This window comes from Parasteatoda tepidariorum, chromosome 7 (genome assembly GCF_043381705.1).
Source record: "Parasteatoda tepidariorum isolate YZ-2023 chromosome 7, CAS_Ptep_4.0, whole genome shotgun sequence".
In the NCBI taxonomy this organism is placed as follows: domain Eukaryota; kingdom Metazoa; phylum Arthropoda; class Arachnida; order Araneae; family Theridiidae; genus Parasteatoda; species Parasteatoda tepidariorum.
The window spans coordinates 7,874,819-7,890,273 of record NC_092210.1 but is presented as its reverse complement, the minus strand read 5'-3'; the positions used below and the strand labels follow the sequence as shown (position 1 = coordinate 7,890,273).

Below are 15,455 nucleotides of genomic sequence, written 5' to 3'. Positions count from 1 at the left end.
TACTCTATTAACAAAGAGTAAAAGTGTCGCCAAGTATTCTCAATAGTGCAACAAATGAAGAAAGTTGACATCTTATTTCGTGTATTAATTACGTTTAGATGACCAGATATTTCCCGCAAAGCTGTATACAGTTATCACGCACTATTAAAATTATAACTATGGTTTGAAATATCATTTGAGAGATTTCGCGCTTTCACTTCACATGCCGCACGTTCATCTGCAAAAGCTCTGCTCATGCTTTGGATGAACTGATATTTTTTTGTAGCAGCTCCTCTGTGCAGAACTTACTTACGGGGAAAAGTGGGGGATTCTTAATAAAAGGGTAATACCTCTATTGTTCCACTTGAATTTCTGGGCTAGTTTAAATATTCGTAAAATTATGAAAAATTAAATGCTTGCCCTTTCTTATAAATGCAAGCACTATAAGAGTAACCAAATATACATGCATGCAGATTCCTCTTCACTCCTAATTGGAGCAGAACTCTCCATTCTACTCTACTTGTGGCAAAATACTTCGCATCTTTCCATGTTTCGCCTATCGCTTTCAATTCATCTATAATATTAATCAATCACGTAACTTTAACTTTATAGTAAACTTAGGAGGCAACACGTCCCCATTTAAGCATATTAGCTTAGTACGATAAATATACAGCACATTTTCAGCTTAGTACGATAATGGTTAAGCAAAATGAATTATTTAAAAACGAGTAATATAAAAAAGACATTTTAAAGTCAATTCCTACTTAGTTCAACAAAGAAAAAATTTATTTTAGTTACTTTTTATTATATAATTAAAAAATTTTCTCATTTATAAAACGAAAATTAATTACTTATGAATTAATTAAATTTTATTTTTGTTACTTTTTATTAAATAATTACAATTTTTTCTCCCATATGAAACGAAAATTAATTAATTATGACATAATTAAATTTAATTAATTAATTAAATTTAATTAGTGTGTTAAATTTAACAAATTAATTAAATTTAATTATTGTATTAATATTTGAAAAAACTGTATTAACATCAAGAGTCATCCACTAAAAGTTTTCAAAAATGTATTTGAATTTGAATGGATGAATAAAAAATATTTTATTAAAGATTGAAAATTTGAACAAGGTATATAAATATACAGGGTGATTCTCAAAATATGGGCAAAATTTTAGGAAGTGATAGTACACACCTAAGCAAACAATTTTTATCAAAGAATGCATGGTCGAAAACAAAACGCAAAGCCGCTAGAGGGAGCCAAAGTTTATGTTCTAATATGAGGAAAAAACACATTAAGAACGATGAAGTTAAGTTATAAAAGCAAATTTAATGGCATGTGATTACAATAAGTGTTCAAAACAGTGGGTGGCAGCGGCTATGCACGCAGTACAACGGCGAAGAAAAGATATTCGAACATTCTGAAACACACCAGGCCTATCACGAACTTTCCCTGCAGCGGCCGAAAGTTTGGCGACATGTAACTCCGTGCAGTAACTAGCAACAGGAATGGAGCTTTCACGTTTGCATCAAACAACGTTCCAAATGCCCCAGCACCTTTGCGTTTTGTTTTCGACCATGCATTCTTTGATAAAAACTGTTTGCTTGGATGCGTACTATCACTTCCTAAAATCTTGCCCATCTTTTTAGAATCACCCTGTATACAGGGAAAGTGTGAACTAATAGTAGGAATTGGTAAGAAAAAAAAAGGCGCGTGGTATCAGACAATTATAAAAGTATAAATTTGATGGCGTAGACCACACGTGCTACCACGTAATGTTCATTATTGAATTTATCTGACACAGTGATTATAAAAAAATTAAATATTTAAATGTGTGCCATAAACTAGTTTTTTGCTCAAATAGAGCTAAAAGTTAGAAATTATCACTGATGTTATTTTTAAAATATGTGACAAAATTAATCGCTTATAGTAAAATTTAAAACGATGCCTAACGCTTAACCCATCAGAAAATTCCATTTCGTTTTTCGCTCATCCCTATTTAATTAATGAATTAATATTTGAAAAAACACTGTATTAATATCAAATGTCATCCACTACAAGTTCAAAAAAATTTATTTGAACTTGAGTGGATGAAAAAAAAGTACTTTATCAACGATTGAAAATTTGAACAAAATATAGGGAGAGTGTGAATTAATAGTAGGAATTGAAAAATAGATTGTTAGGTAATAATAGAAGTGCCATAAAAAGTAAGTAAGTAAGTGTCATAAGTAAGTGCCATTGAAAAATAGATAGTAAGTGCCATAGTCAGTGCCGAATTATGGAAAATACCAGAAAGGCTTCAATATTAATTAAATCCCAACAATAAGATTTCTAAAAGTTTAGAAATTTGGGGACGATAGAGAGTTTTTTTTTTTTTTTAGAATGAAATAGGATTCCCAAAATTCTAAGTCAATCGATGATTAGCAATGCTAAAAGATTTAGAAAATTCAAAGGGGTGATCAGAGATTCAGCAATCTCTCGTATTCACAAAGTTATTTGCTTTAGCTAAATACGAAAGCTTACGAAATACAGAGGATTGCGCTTACGTTCAGGGGAAATTTCATACACATTCGAGCACTTGTTGTCAGCAATAAAATTTAAGGTGAAACAAACTATTTTACTTCTTTGAACATTAAGCAACTTAAAGTTTGACTTTAAAATGAAATAGTAAAACAATCGAATTATGTTAGAATAAGAGAATTTATTAGGTTACCTCAATAATATTCGAATGCAACCTTCGCTCCATAACGCTAGCCTTAAGGTAAACAAGTTGCTGGATAAGAAGAATATTACTTGAACAAATATTAGAGGCACGAGAGACAAACAGACGGAAAATAGTAAGTTTTCAATTTACGAAGCGAAATTAAACATTTTAAGGAGGAAGTGTGGAAAACAGTTGTGAGAAATTCATGAATATACCAAACAATAAAAATACAGGCCGTCTTAAATTAGAATGATGATTTTTAAAGATATATAGCAGCGAAAAGGTTAAGGGGATACTATATAGCGAGGGAAACTTTTCATCATAAATTCTTCATAATTTTAAATTTAAGGTATAGAAAAAATGAGCAGAAGCAAAATTAGAGGAGGCCATCAATTCTCTATTGCTGAAAAAAGAGTATATATATATGTACAAACAAGTTCGAAAAAGAGAACTACTATGATCGTTAGTTATCCTCTCATAAATTTATTTTTCTTTCATTTATTTGAAATTTTATTTCAGTTTTCCAAACTTTATGGTAGGTTTACCTGTACTCAATTTTTTTATACTTTAAATTTTAACCCACTCACGGTTCTGCACGTAAAAAGTCTCATTTTAAGCTGCAGTTTTCACTACGTAACAAAACCAGTTTTTCTATGTTATTAAATTGAGAAATTGTGTGCAGGAATAAAACATTTTGCCCATTTGCTAAACCACCAGTGGGTAAAATTACTTATGATGTTAAATAAATAATCCCAAAAAATGAAGTGGTAAGATAAACTTGATAAAAAAAAAACTTCATTCGCTTCAAAAATATATAAATTGGAAACAACAGTAGACATGTTTTAAGCGCTCAAAAGCAGGCGTTCTTTTTCAAGACTTGACAGACGTAAATGAGAAAAAACAAAAGTGATTTTGATATATAAAACGTAAAGTTATCATCGAAAAATTGAAAAATAAGGGTGAGAAACAAAAGTAGAAAACCCACAGTAGCCGAGAGAGAGAAAAAAGGATGAAAAACAGAACGGGAAAATCCACAGGGGTCGAGAGAGGCGAATCAGAGTTAAATGCGCTTTCACGCGTTGTAGAGGTGGTGAGGAACTAATGTAGTTAACAAGGGAATCAGCATTCATATGAATGAAACAAGGTTCTTAAGCGACAAAATGAGCTGATATGGCTAAGAAACATATGGAAGTAATTTGGCCCAAGATTTCAAAAATGCACAACAATTGATGATTTCTTACATTCTTTATAACGGACACATCTATCGCATTCCTTAGTCCTAATTTTTTTAGAGCGTCTATACAGCCGATAGTTTGTCCGATACAGCAAAAGTCGCACTAAATGTGATAAATGCCCCATCGATTATCAAAGCTAATAGGATCTTAAAAAGATTTAACCCTTTGTAACTCAACAACTCTGATTTAAGAAATATTTACGCGGACGTTAGAATACATCATACTCGTATTAAGCGTGTAGAAAATAATGAAAAAATTAAGACCTTAAAATTAAAAATTTATTGATAAAAAGCATTTGTTGAACATCTCCACTATCGTGAAAAATAGCACAAAAATTCCAATATATTTAAAACTTCATGAGAAAAATTTTGAAATTGTTGTTTTTATGGTAACAAAGTCTCACACCACATTTTTCAATCCCTCCTTACCCAAATATACAATCAAGGGGATTGTTGTAAGAAAATTTTATATCCTGCAATTATGTCGTGGAACAATTCTTGCTGAACGCATTATAATATTGCTAGCTGCACCAAAACTTGGTTCCCCCGAGTTTGCAATATTTTCTTTATCTGAATTTGGTTCGATTTCATAGGTAAATCCAGCTCATTATAGGATTGAATTTTCATGTATGTTGCAGATGTGTAACGCGGTGATACAAAGGGTTAAATTTGATTTTGTTAACAGGCCGCAAAAACAATTACTGTTAACAGGCCAGTTAGCAGCAACCGAGCGGAAAAAGTAAAGTTCGGAGTTTAAAGTCGAAGAGTCAGAGCAAAGGTGATGTGCATTGAAAGCGAAAATATTAAATGCAGAAATTTTTTGACAGTTAAGGTGATTCGAATGAACCTAAGGTGACGAAGAGACGGCCAAAATGTTTACGATAAGCAGAGGTGGAAAAACGATTCATGTATTTAGTTACAAGAATATCTAAAAGAAAAAAAGGATAAAGTAAAATTTTTTTCTGCATCTTAAGTAAATTGAATGTTAGGATTGACTGAGTTGACAGCAGAAGGTAACTCTTGAAAATCAATATGACTGCCAACTAAGCCGCCAGCATAGAATTCGAACAATATAAGAACTTCAACTTTTCCATCGAAGTAATACATGAATATGCCACAAAGAAGAGAGGGATTTTCATGGTTAAATCCTTAATTTGTTTATTGAAATAACCATTGAACTAAAAAGCAGTTAGCTCGATGCAGGATTTGGCAAGGAATGATAAGATCTTCAATTTCAATCAAAGAGTAGTGGAACTCTTACAACCGTAGTTTTAAGCTATCGATAGAAATGGGGACAGAAAAACTACATCAAGAAAGAGTATACAGGCCATATTATTAGAACGCACTATAAGATTCTATGTAAAATCTTTATTATCAGGTGAGATACTTTACAGCTGTATTGTTTTTACTCGGATGAAACCGGTTTGCATTTGTTTATGCTCCTGTATAAATTGGTTAACATTATAATGTAATAGTTTAAAAATAAATACAAATAGGAAGTATATAACAAATCTCTTGAACAAAAAACCAATTACATGTTTGTTTAATTATACGAGTGTTGCATATAAACTCGTGCAAATCATATAATTATTAAAAAACTACAGTGTGTCTACTAATTTGGTCTAATAATTATAATAGACTAATATAATACCTGATATAATAAATATTCCATATTTATATAACCTATTGTCTAATTTATCCTATCGTCAAATTTATGTTATATATCGTCTAATTCAACCCATTGATACGCTAGCGTAAACAAGTGCAAACCGGTTTCAGTCACGTAAAAGAAATAAAGCTGTATAGTATCACCTGATGTTACATAGAATCTTATAGTCCGTCTAATAAATTGGTCAGGGACTGTAGTTTTGTTGGAAACGGGAAAGGTTTTCAAGTTGAGAAACAAAATCATGGAAATTTTTACCAGTATGGATATTGTTGGAAGTAACAGGTGAGATGATACGTGCTAAATTGCAAGCAAATTTATAGCACGGGGTATCAATGTTTGAGGTAATAAGTCAAAAAGCAAGTGGGGGCTTGTAAACTTGCTAGACACTGTTACAATTAACAAGTCCCAACTTGTAGACCCATTGTCTCGAACATTGATATGTCGTACTATAAACTTGCTAGCTATTCATTAGCGCTTATCATCTCCCCTTTAACTTCCAACAATACCCATACTGTTTAAAATGTCCATGATTTTGTTTCCCAACTAGCACTTCTTTCCTCCTCTAATAAAACTACAGTCCCTTAATGTTGCTTCACTAATTTCCCCATTTCTAGTACTATCGATTGTTTAAAACTACGGTTGAAGAATTTTACTACTCTTTTACTGAAATTGATGATATTATCTTTGTCTATTTCTCTATTCAGCAAACGGTTTTTCAATTCAGCGATAATTTCTATAAACAAATTGAGAGTTTAGCCATGGGCGATCCCCTCTCTCCCATATATTTGTGATATATTCATGCATTATTTGGAAGAAAAGTTTATAAATTCTTTAAATTCTCTTGGTAGAAAAAATATGTTGACTCTACGTTTGCCTTAGTACAAAGATTCAAAATTCTTTTCATTGAATCCGATATTCGAGAGTTATTTTCTGTTATCAACTTAATTGACCCCAACATTCAATTTACTTCAAACACGGTATTTAATTTTCTTTACTTTTTTAGATGTTCTTGTAAATAAATACTCTGACCATTTTCCGCCTCTGTTTATCGTTAACATTTTTCTGACTCATTGCCCCAATGTTAATTCTAATCACCCTAATTGTTCTGCTTTTCATGCTTTAGTTTTCCACGCACTCAACTCCGATATAACTCCGAACTTCAATTCCTGTTTTCTTGCTGCTACCTGTAGATTTAACACTTTTATAATTAATTCAGTTCTTGCTAAATTCACTAGACCCAAATGCTCCTCTTCTAATTCTTACAGAAAATTTGCTATTTTATTGTTTTTTTTTCCTCAAATTTGTTATAAAATTGCTAATATCTTCACCCGTTTTGGTTTTAAAGTCATAATTAGGCCTGTTAACAAAATAATATTTAAATCTCTTACAGATCATATTAGCCTTGATAATCGCTGGGGTGTTTACCACACTTCCTTACAGTGAAACCTTGGCTACATCGGATAAATAAAATTTAAATAAGCAAGATAGATATGTCCGTTATCAAGATCGCAAAAAATCATTAATGGCTGCACATTGTTGGAATCTTGGACGTAAATTCAATTTCGACCATACCATAATTATTTCCACCCCAGTCACATCAGCTCATCTTTATATTCTGGAATCTAGTTTTCTTCATATGAATGTTTATTTCCCTGTTAGAGACATTAGTTCCTCATCACATCTGTTGCCCGTGGAAATGCATTTTACCCTGATTTACCGCTCTCAACCACTGTGGATTTCTTATTTTGCTTTCAATTTTTTTCCTCTCTCTGCGATGTTTCTACTTATGTTTCTCATCTTTATTTTTCCTTTTTTTGTAGGCAACTTCGTTTTATGTTTCAAATTACTTTTGCTTCTTTTCATTCGCGTTTTTCAAGTCTTGAAAACGAACGTCTACTTTTGAGAGCGCTTGAACATGCTGACTGTTATTTCCTAATTATATACTTATGATAGTAAAAAATATACAATGAATAGTATCTTCCATTTTATAATGTCCTCTGGAGACTGAAAAAAATAGTCCTTGCAATAAAAATCACATGGCAGAACACAAATGTTCTTCCCAGAATTCCAGGTTTTAGTTTACAAAATGTTTCAACAGATGGCGCAGCAGATAGTTAACGTCCGATTGAAAGAAAAATACTAGATGAAAAAAGTTTTTAAAATATGAAAAATAAATTTTTGTACGGTTTTCAACGAAAAAGTAAGAATTAAAATATTATGTGTAACTTATAAGAATTCAGTTGATATAGTCAATGCCAATTTTCCAAGCACCCTATTCATTTCACATAAATTTTATCTTTAAATGTATTGAAGGATATTGTTACAAAATAATTTTTAAAAAACCAGGTGAGGGTTTATATGATATCATCCACTGAAATATCATCGACTTCTATTGAAAATTTTATCAGACTCTTAAATATTTTCAATGATTCATTATTTCTCAATGACTCCATATAAATTATAAATAACTCAATCATTTTAATACCATGCTTGATTTACAGAAAATGGTTTTGGCAGAGGAAGATGAACTGTGGCGTGTAGAATTTCCTCCCCCGCCGCCAAACATGCCATCAAGATCAGTCATTCCAAAGCCCAAAATCTATCCTGCACTTCCAGAAAGCTTCTTAGAAGAGCTTCCCAGTGATTTAGAAAAACCATCATTTGAGAGGAGCTTAACAGTAAAAAGTGACAACGATTGGGAGGTTAAAATGCTAGTCGAACAATTCGAAGAGAACGTTCACCATAGCAGGCGCCATTCTAGTGGTGAAGCTCTGTCTTGGGACAAAGTCCTTCGACTCAGAAACTCGATTAGAACTAAAAATCCCCCTGCCCCCGCTGTACGAGGCAGACGTAAATTCAGTCTCATCGAAGATAGCTCTGGCAGACCACTGAGTTGTCCGAGCAGTGCAGCGGGAGCTTCGTCCATCATGTCCCAATCTACTTCATATTCGAGCTTAATAAGCGTGGATCATCACCGAGATTCCGCCGGAATCAACAACACTAAGACAGATCCCAAGCATGTCCGACGAAAAAGTAGCAATATTTTTACCCAAAGCCGGCCGACCGGCAGGAAATGTAGCCTTCCCATTATTCAGCCTCTAACATCAATCAACATGGCTCGGTGGCTGAGCCTTGAAAACGTCAAACCAGAAGATATCCAGAACCAAGAATCAAGCCACCGAACTTCCATATCGTCAGGATATTCTCAAGAAACTGTCATAGAAGTTGGTTCCAGGTATTCATCTTCCGAAGATGTGCACGAACCAGATAACACCGAGGAAGGACACCATTCTTCCAATACTACAACAAAAGATACTAGTTTTTCCCTCAATCTTGCAACGGCGCCACGAATTACCGATTGGCCTTCGAGTCCCTGTCTTCCTACAATACGGGAAGATGAACACTCTCAAGCTCTTAGCTTTTCAACGACGAAATCTTCGCCTGGTCGTAGCTTCAGCCACGACTGCTTGTCTAAAACATTTGCCTTGAAAGAAATGGTGCAAAACCACAGGAAAAACATTTCGTTCCAGCAGAGTGACTCTGATTCCTTCCATGAGACGTTCTTTAGTACCGTTATACCACCAAGTAACGACAACGTTATTTTAGAGTTAAATAAGTCTTCGTGTAAAGATATCTCCTCCGATAATCAACGTTTCTATGGTGATGAAAGTGCTGAAAATATATCTTCATCCAAACTCTCGATGAAGGAAAATCCAAAAACTCAGAACAGCGTCGTAATAAATATTCCAAATTTCGAACCCATTCTAAGTCCTTAGATAAGTGTAAGCCACGTTGAAGATTGTAACGGATTACAATCTGCAACGACATACTTGTAATAAAATAATCATTTTAATACAAGAAATCATTATTTTACGATGTTTAATGTCAATATTACCATTTTCATTTCAATATGTGTATTTAAAAATAGTATGTATCATACTTATTAAATGAAAACATAGAACCAAATAATGAATATCATAAGTAGAAGTTTCTCATTTTACAAATATTATTAAATTTGCAATTACATATAAGTAAATATTTTTAAATTACTAAAAATAAATTCTAATTGACGTTATTGTTACATGCTGCAAGTGATTCCAGTTCCCTTAAATTAAATTATCTTTTCCCAGAACCTGATTTGAATTAATGGTCGTTATTTTCACTTAGCTAGTCGCTTTTTGATACTCCCATAAAAATGTTCTAAGAAAATCAGTTGTAAAAGCCAAAATTATTCAAGCTGAGATATTTACTTGAAAACTTAAAGTGTGCAGAGCTTGGGGCTATACAAATAAAAAGCCACATTTTTTTCAAATAGTTTAGAAAGGTTTTAATTGATTTAAAATACCGTGACTTTCATGCACGCAATAAGATGTTCTTGTGTATAGTGATGTTGTCAAGTTGAAATTCCGGAAATTTGTGTAATACTTATCTGAAAACAATACTAAACAATTTAGTGGAAAAATTTAACTTTTGGGAAAAGTATGACTTATTACGATACTGCCTCAAGCCTGAAATATAATTTTTTTTTAAATTACTTTTTTTCTTCAATTTATTGATTTTGTATTTCTTTTGAGTTAAATTAACCCTTTGCTTACGGTGCACCATCACACGTGGTCCACATGTTCCAGCCGTAAGCAAAAAGTTATGATAATGTTTTATTTTAAAATGTAATTATATTTATATTCTGCTTTTAAGCTATCGTATTTGTAATAGGTTTAACTTGTAACTTGGGATATTTTAAATAAGTTCTATCTGCAAGCTTCAGAAAAAATATTTTATTCTATTCACATAATTTTTCTGAAAATGTCTTATTTAAACTGTAGTTAAACAATGATATACTTAATAACAAATTTCCAAAAAATTTTTAAAAATTTTTTAAAATATCTTAAAAATTTTGAAAAACTTTTGAAACACTTCTCAAAGGGTAACACTACATATATACCGCCCCTTAAAACTTATTATAAACTAATATATATTTTTGAGAATATTATACATCAACATTGGACCTGTAATATGAAATTAAAATTTAGTGGTGAATGAACAAAATTGGTTTTGATTTAAACAAAAAACATGTACTTATTAATGTACTTATTACTGCTTTAAAAAACTTAATTTTAAAAACTAGAAATAATAATTAAAAAAAGCAGGTAAACCTTGTAGCAGTGGCAAATTTTATGTCAAAGTAAAACATTGCGTATTTACTAAAATATGCTAATATGAAAACTGAATTTTTTAAAAAATGTAAATATTAAAATGATAATATCATTTGTTTAATTTTAATGATTTACATTATCATAAAAAAAATTTTGCTAAATATAAAGTAAGCATAATCCCAACATCAATGCATGAAGACCAACCATTTACTGACATGATTTCAAACTAAAATAATAATAATAATAATAATAAATTTTTTAGTTTTGTAAAAGTTAGTTTTTTAAAGCAGAAATGCTTAAATTTTTTATAAGTTAATTCCTTTTTGAAAAACAAAAAAATTTTACCCATTGGAAAAATGGGCGTTCTTCCAGATTTTTAAAAAAATTATCAAACAGCAGCGGTCACCATAGCAACGCATGCAATGACGACGCATGCGCACTGTTTACTATTACTCTTGAACAGTTGAAAAGTGTGATGACGTCCAAATATTCGACCATCAAACCCAAAACAACGCCATCAAACCCAAAACAACACCCATTTTGCTAATGGATAATAAAAGAATGAACCGATAATTGCAATATTGAAGAGCAAAAAGTAATGGGGAAATAATATAACAGAAGTTAAGCTATAAAAAGGTAAAAAATAGATTCTTACTTTTTTTTTATAGCAAACTTGCTATCAGAAAAAATTGTTTTTAGAATGTGCTAATTTTATGAATTTAGAGCAATATTAGGCATTGCCATCACAAAAATTTCTGCTGAAAGGTCGAATATTGAAGCACTTTAGATACAGCTTTAGAAGAAAAAAAACTATTGTTTATATATTCTTAAGTAGTGCTACTTTTCAATCTACGGACTTATACATAAAAATGTGAAATTGTTATGTTTCAAAAATGTAATTTTTGGTCTATAAAGAAAAGATCTCTTTAATTCTACCTTCACTGTGGTTGACCTTGATAATAATTCGTAATAATAATAATAACATGTTTTTTTTTCCAATTACACATAAATTTATATATTGCAGCGTAGATTTAATTTTTTCTATTTGATATGGAATCTAAAAAATATTCATTAAGCTTAGGGTTCCGAGTTCTGTCCAGCGCATTGCCATATATATGCAAAAAAAATTATTGAGCAGGCTAAACTTTGACAAAGACGTCTATGTAATTAAAACTCAATAAATAATTATAAATCAATTTCAATAAAATATTCAATTTTAGAAAAGTATTATTGAATTTGCGACATATGTAGAGCCTGTCACAGAATTACTTCACAAGTACAATCCATAATTATTAATATTATAATTTGCTTTTTTTTTAAAAATTAAAAGGTGATAGATGTAGAAAACCTTCCACGACACTTATTATTTTTATGGAACAATATAATCGCTTTATTTATCGAGACCATAAATAATATAAATCTTAAGGCTCCGAAGTTATAGTTAATACATTCACGAAATTCGGAGATATCCCGCCCTTTTATTTCATGTATGAGAGCTTCTAGCGAATTGTAATTTCGAACAGAACAAGATTTGAAAAAAAAACAGCCTTCTGTGATGTGAATAAGAGAGAATTTATATGTAAATATCATGATAAATGTACAGATGAAATAAATATAAATTATATCATTCATGATTTTTTTGTTGTCTGCTCTTTTATTGAAAATGTCTCTATGAAAATTTGTCAAAAAATGCACACTTCTATCAGCAGTATTTTAAAAGCATAACAATATATTTTATCGTTAAATTAAATGAAGTGTGGACTTTACCTATTTTAATACAGAAGTTGTTCTTTAATTGCCGTTAATGAATAATTTTAAAAAATTTTATCAAAAAAAGGGGGGAAGTATACACAAGGGTAATAAAGCTAAGAAAAACACTATCAAAATCTAACTAATTAGTAATGAGATAAGCAGAACTTAAATCATCGGAACCTGATTAATTATCTAAAGTAACAGAGTTTAGAGTTAACAGAGTTAGCGGATTTTTTTTTTTTTTAAATAAAAATTAAATGCGATATTTTTTAGTGTAATTTGTGCAGCGTAAACATTAAAATACGAAATGGTTTCTTTCCTTCTTAGTTACAAAAAAAATACCTTTTAGAATATGCTAATGTTAACAATTTGGTTAAAATTTCGTTAAATTGAAATTAATTTAGTTAAATTTACGTGAAAAATTAATTCATTAACTCAAAATAAGAGTTAAAAATATTCATGGTAATAAAACGAAAATTCGATGGATAAAATACGTTTGTAATTTGGTTAAATTAACGTAAAATTTACGTTAAGAATATTCCCTATAAAAAAAATAAGCGTTAAAAACACGTAAATATTCATGGTTAAAAAAACGCATTTATATAACCGAAAATAAACGTAAATAGTTTGGTTGAAATAACGTGAAAAATACGTTGAAAAAGAAACCTGCTTGGTTAAAATAACGTAAAAAATTGGTTACGAAATTCACTTTAGTCAAAATAAGGGCAAAAAATGGTCATTTTTACGTTAAAAACAACTCACATAATAACGCTTTTTTAACTAATTCGAGACTACCACTTGAAACGGAAATAAAACGTTTTGAAGAAACGTTTCTTTGCTCTAAACCTTGTGGCATTTTAACGCTATTTTCACGTAATTATTACTTATCTCTGTTGCATGGGCAGTAGTTTAAAGGCAAAATTAGGAAATTTTGTACTGGCCAGTGGCCAGTAAAATTAAGTTAGTTAAATATTAAAACTAAAAAAAAACAGAAACACTATCAAAATCTGACCAGTTACAAATGAGATAAGCAGAACTTAAAGCATCAAAACCTAATTAATTAACAAAGTAGTTAAAAGGAAATTATTAGAAACACTTATAAAGCAAAACTAGGAAATTTTGCTATGTGCTAGTTAAATTAAATTAGTTAAATATTAAAACTAAGAAAAAACGAAAAAGCTATCAAAATCTAACTAATTACTATTAAGATATGCGGAACTTAAGCATCGAAACCGGATTAATTATCAGAGTAGTTAAAAGAAAATGATCAGAAACAGCTATAAGGCAAAATTAGGAAATTTTGCTATGTGCCAGTTAAATTAAATTAGTTGAATATTAAAACTAAGAAAAAACGAAAAATCTATCAAAATCTAACTAATTACTACTGAGATAAGCGGAACTTAAAGCATCGAAACCGTATTAATAATCTTAAGTAACAGAGAGTTGTAGAAAGGCGATTATTAGAAACATCTATATAGCAAAATTAGGAAAGTTCGCTACGGGCCAATGGCCAGTTATAGCAATTTTTAACGGTCACCACTTTTTAAAACCTATGGCTACTTTTTTGAAAATTAAAAAATTAAATTTAAACGATTAAAAGAGCTTTTGTTATTAATAATGCGAAGCACTTCCTTCGAAACATTTCTCAAAATATAGGAAACGAATTTTTAAAATTAAGAAGAGAAATTTTAGATAATGTAAAATAAATTAATTTTCAAAATATTATTTAAAAAATCCTAATAGTACTATGAACATGGTTTGCGATTTCGATAAAAAAAAAAAGTGGCGATTTGCGGACAATTTATTAGTCACCACTGATTAGATTTAGCCATGCGTCAGTTGGCAACCGTTATTTTTCCCTACAGAAACACTCAGCAGCTTCATCAGGCAATAAAACTACTTTTGATGTTTTCATCTCGCCTTCTTTATGATAAATTTTTTAAATTTCAATCTCGCTCCTGTTTCTAAAAAAAATACGTATTTACTACAATTTCGACAAGAACACTAAGTATAATGATGCTGATTGCGGAAAATTCCGTATATTTCTGTTCGGTGCAACTCTCATTGAGTTGTTATTCAGATTCTCTATACACAACAACTATTAACTATTTTTTGACAAATTACAAAATATATATTCGGAGCAAAAAAATTTATGAAAAACAATAATGAAAAAAAAGCACCCATCATTTAGAAAAAAGAACGAAAGTTATGAAATATTTTCACTGCTCGTATTCTTCATTCTTAATGAAACTGTATTTGTCAAATAAGTTGCTACAGTAACAAGAAATAACACGAATTATGTAGCAAGTGCAGAGGAGTTACGTTAATAACCGAATAACATTGCACGTTCTCAGTAGCCGGAATATGACAAGCTACTTTTTTCTTGCAAACTAAGCGTCGAACATTAAAAAAAAAAGGTATAAACTTTTTTTCGAGTGTCAGGCGATTGTTTTTTACCTTATTAAATTCTTTAACTAAATTTTAATTATTAGATTAATTTTATTAGGAAGAACACTTTGTGAATAAAAATTAAAAAATTATTTTCTCCGTGTTATTACTTTATTTTTAACAATTTGCAGTTTTTTTTCCTTAAAAAGCACTATTACACCTTAAATTCTTATTCATTTTCCCTTAGCGATTCCCGAAAAAAAAATTTTTTTTAATGAATATGCATAAAAAAATCAAGATATTGGGTTTTCAGGTAAATCATATGAACCCGTATCTAAGCATATAAAAACATATTTAATGTATATAGTTTTGTAAAGAATAGTTAACTTTCGATTATAGTTAACTTACACTTAAGAAATTTTGACTTCAATGAAACATTTAAAAACAAACAAACAAAAATGTGTATTAAAAAAACAACTAGATTCTTCCATAATATCTACGTTTATACGAGGGTTGCTATTTATATTTCTGGCCTTGGCAACAGTAAGTGTTGCTAGGCGACCGCAGT

The 15,455-nt window shown here is 30.5% G+C and overlaps 1 protein-coding gene across 1 annotated transcript in view; it reads left to right on the top strand.

Moving 5' to 3' along the window:
• LOC107437766 (uncharacterized) overlaps positions 1–9,717 on the top strand; it is a 349,045-nt gene extending 339,328 nt beyond the window's left edge. Inside the window, exon 26 of the mRNA XM_016049867.3 lies at positions 8,096–9,717. Within this exon, the coding sequence (XP_015905353.2) occupies positions 8,096–9,370 (1,275 nt within the window). The 3' untranslated portion in view covers positions 9,371–9,717. The remainder of the gene's footprint in view (positions 1–8,095) is intronic.
• The last annotated feature ends 5,738 nt before the right edge of the window (positions 9,718–15,455 follow it).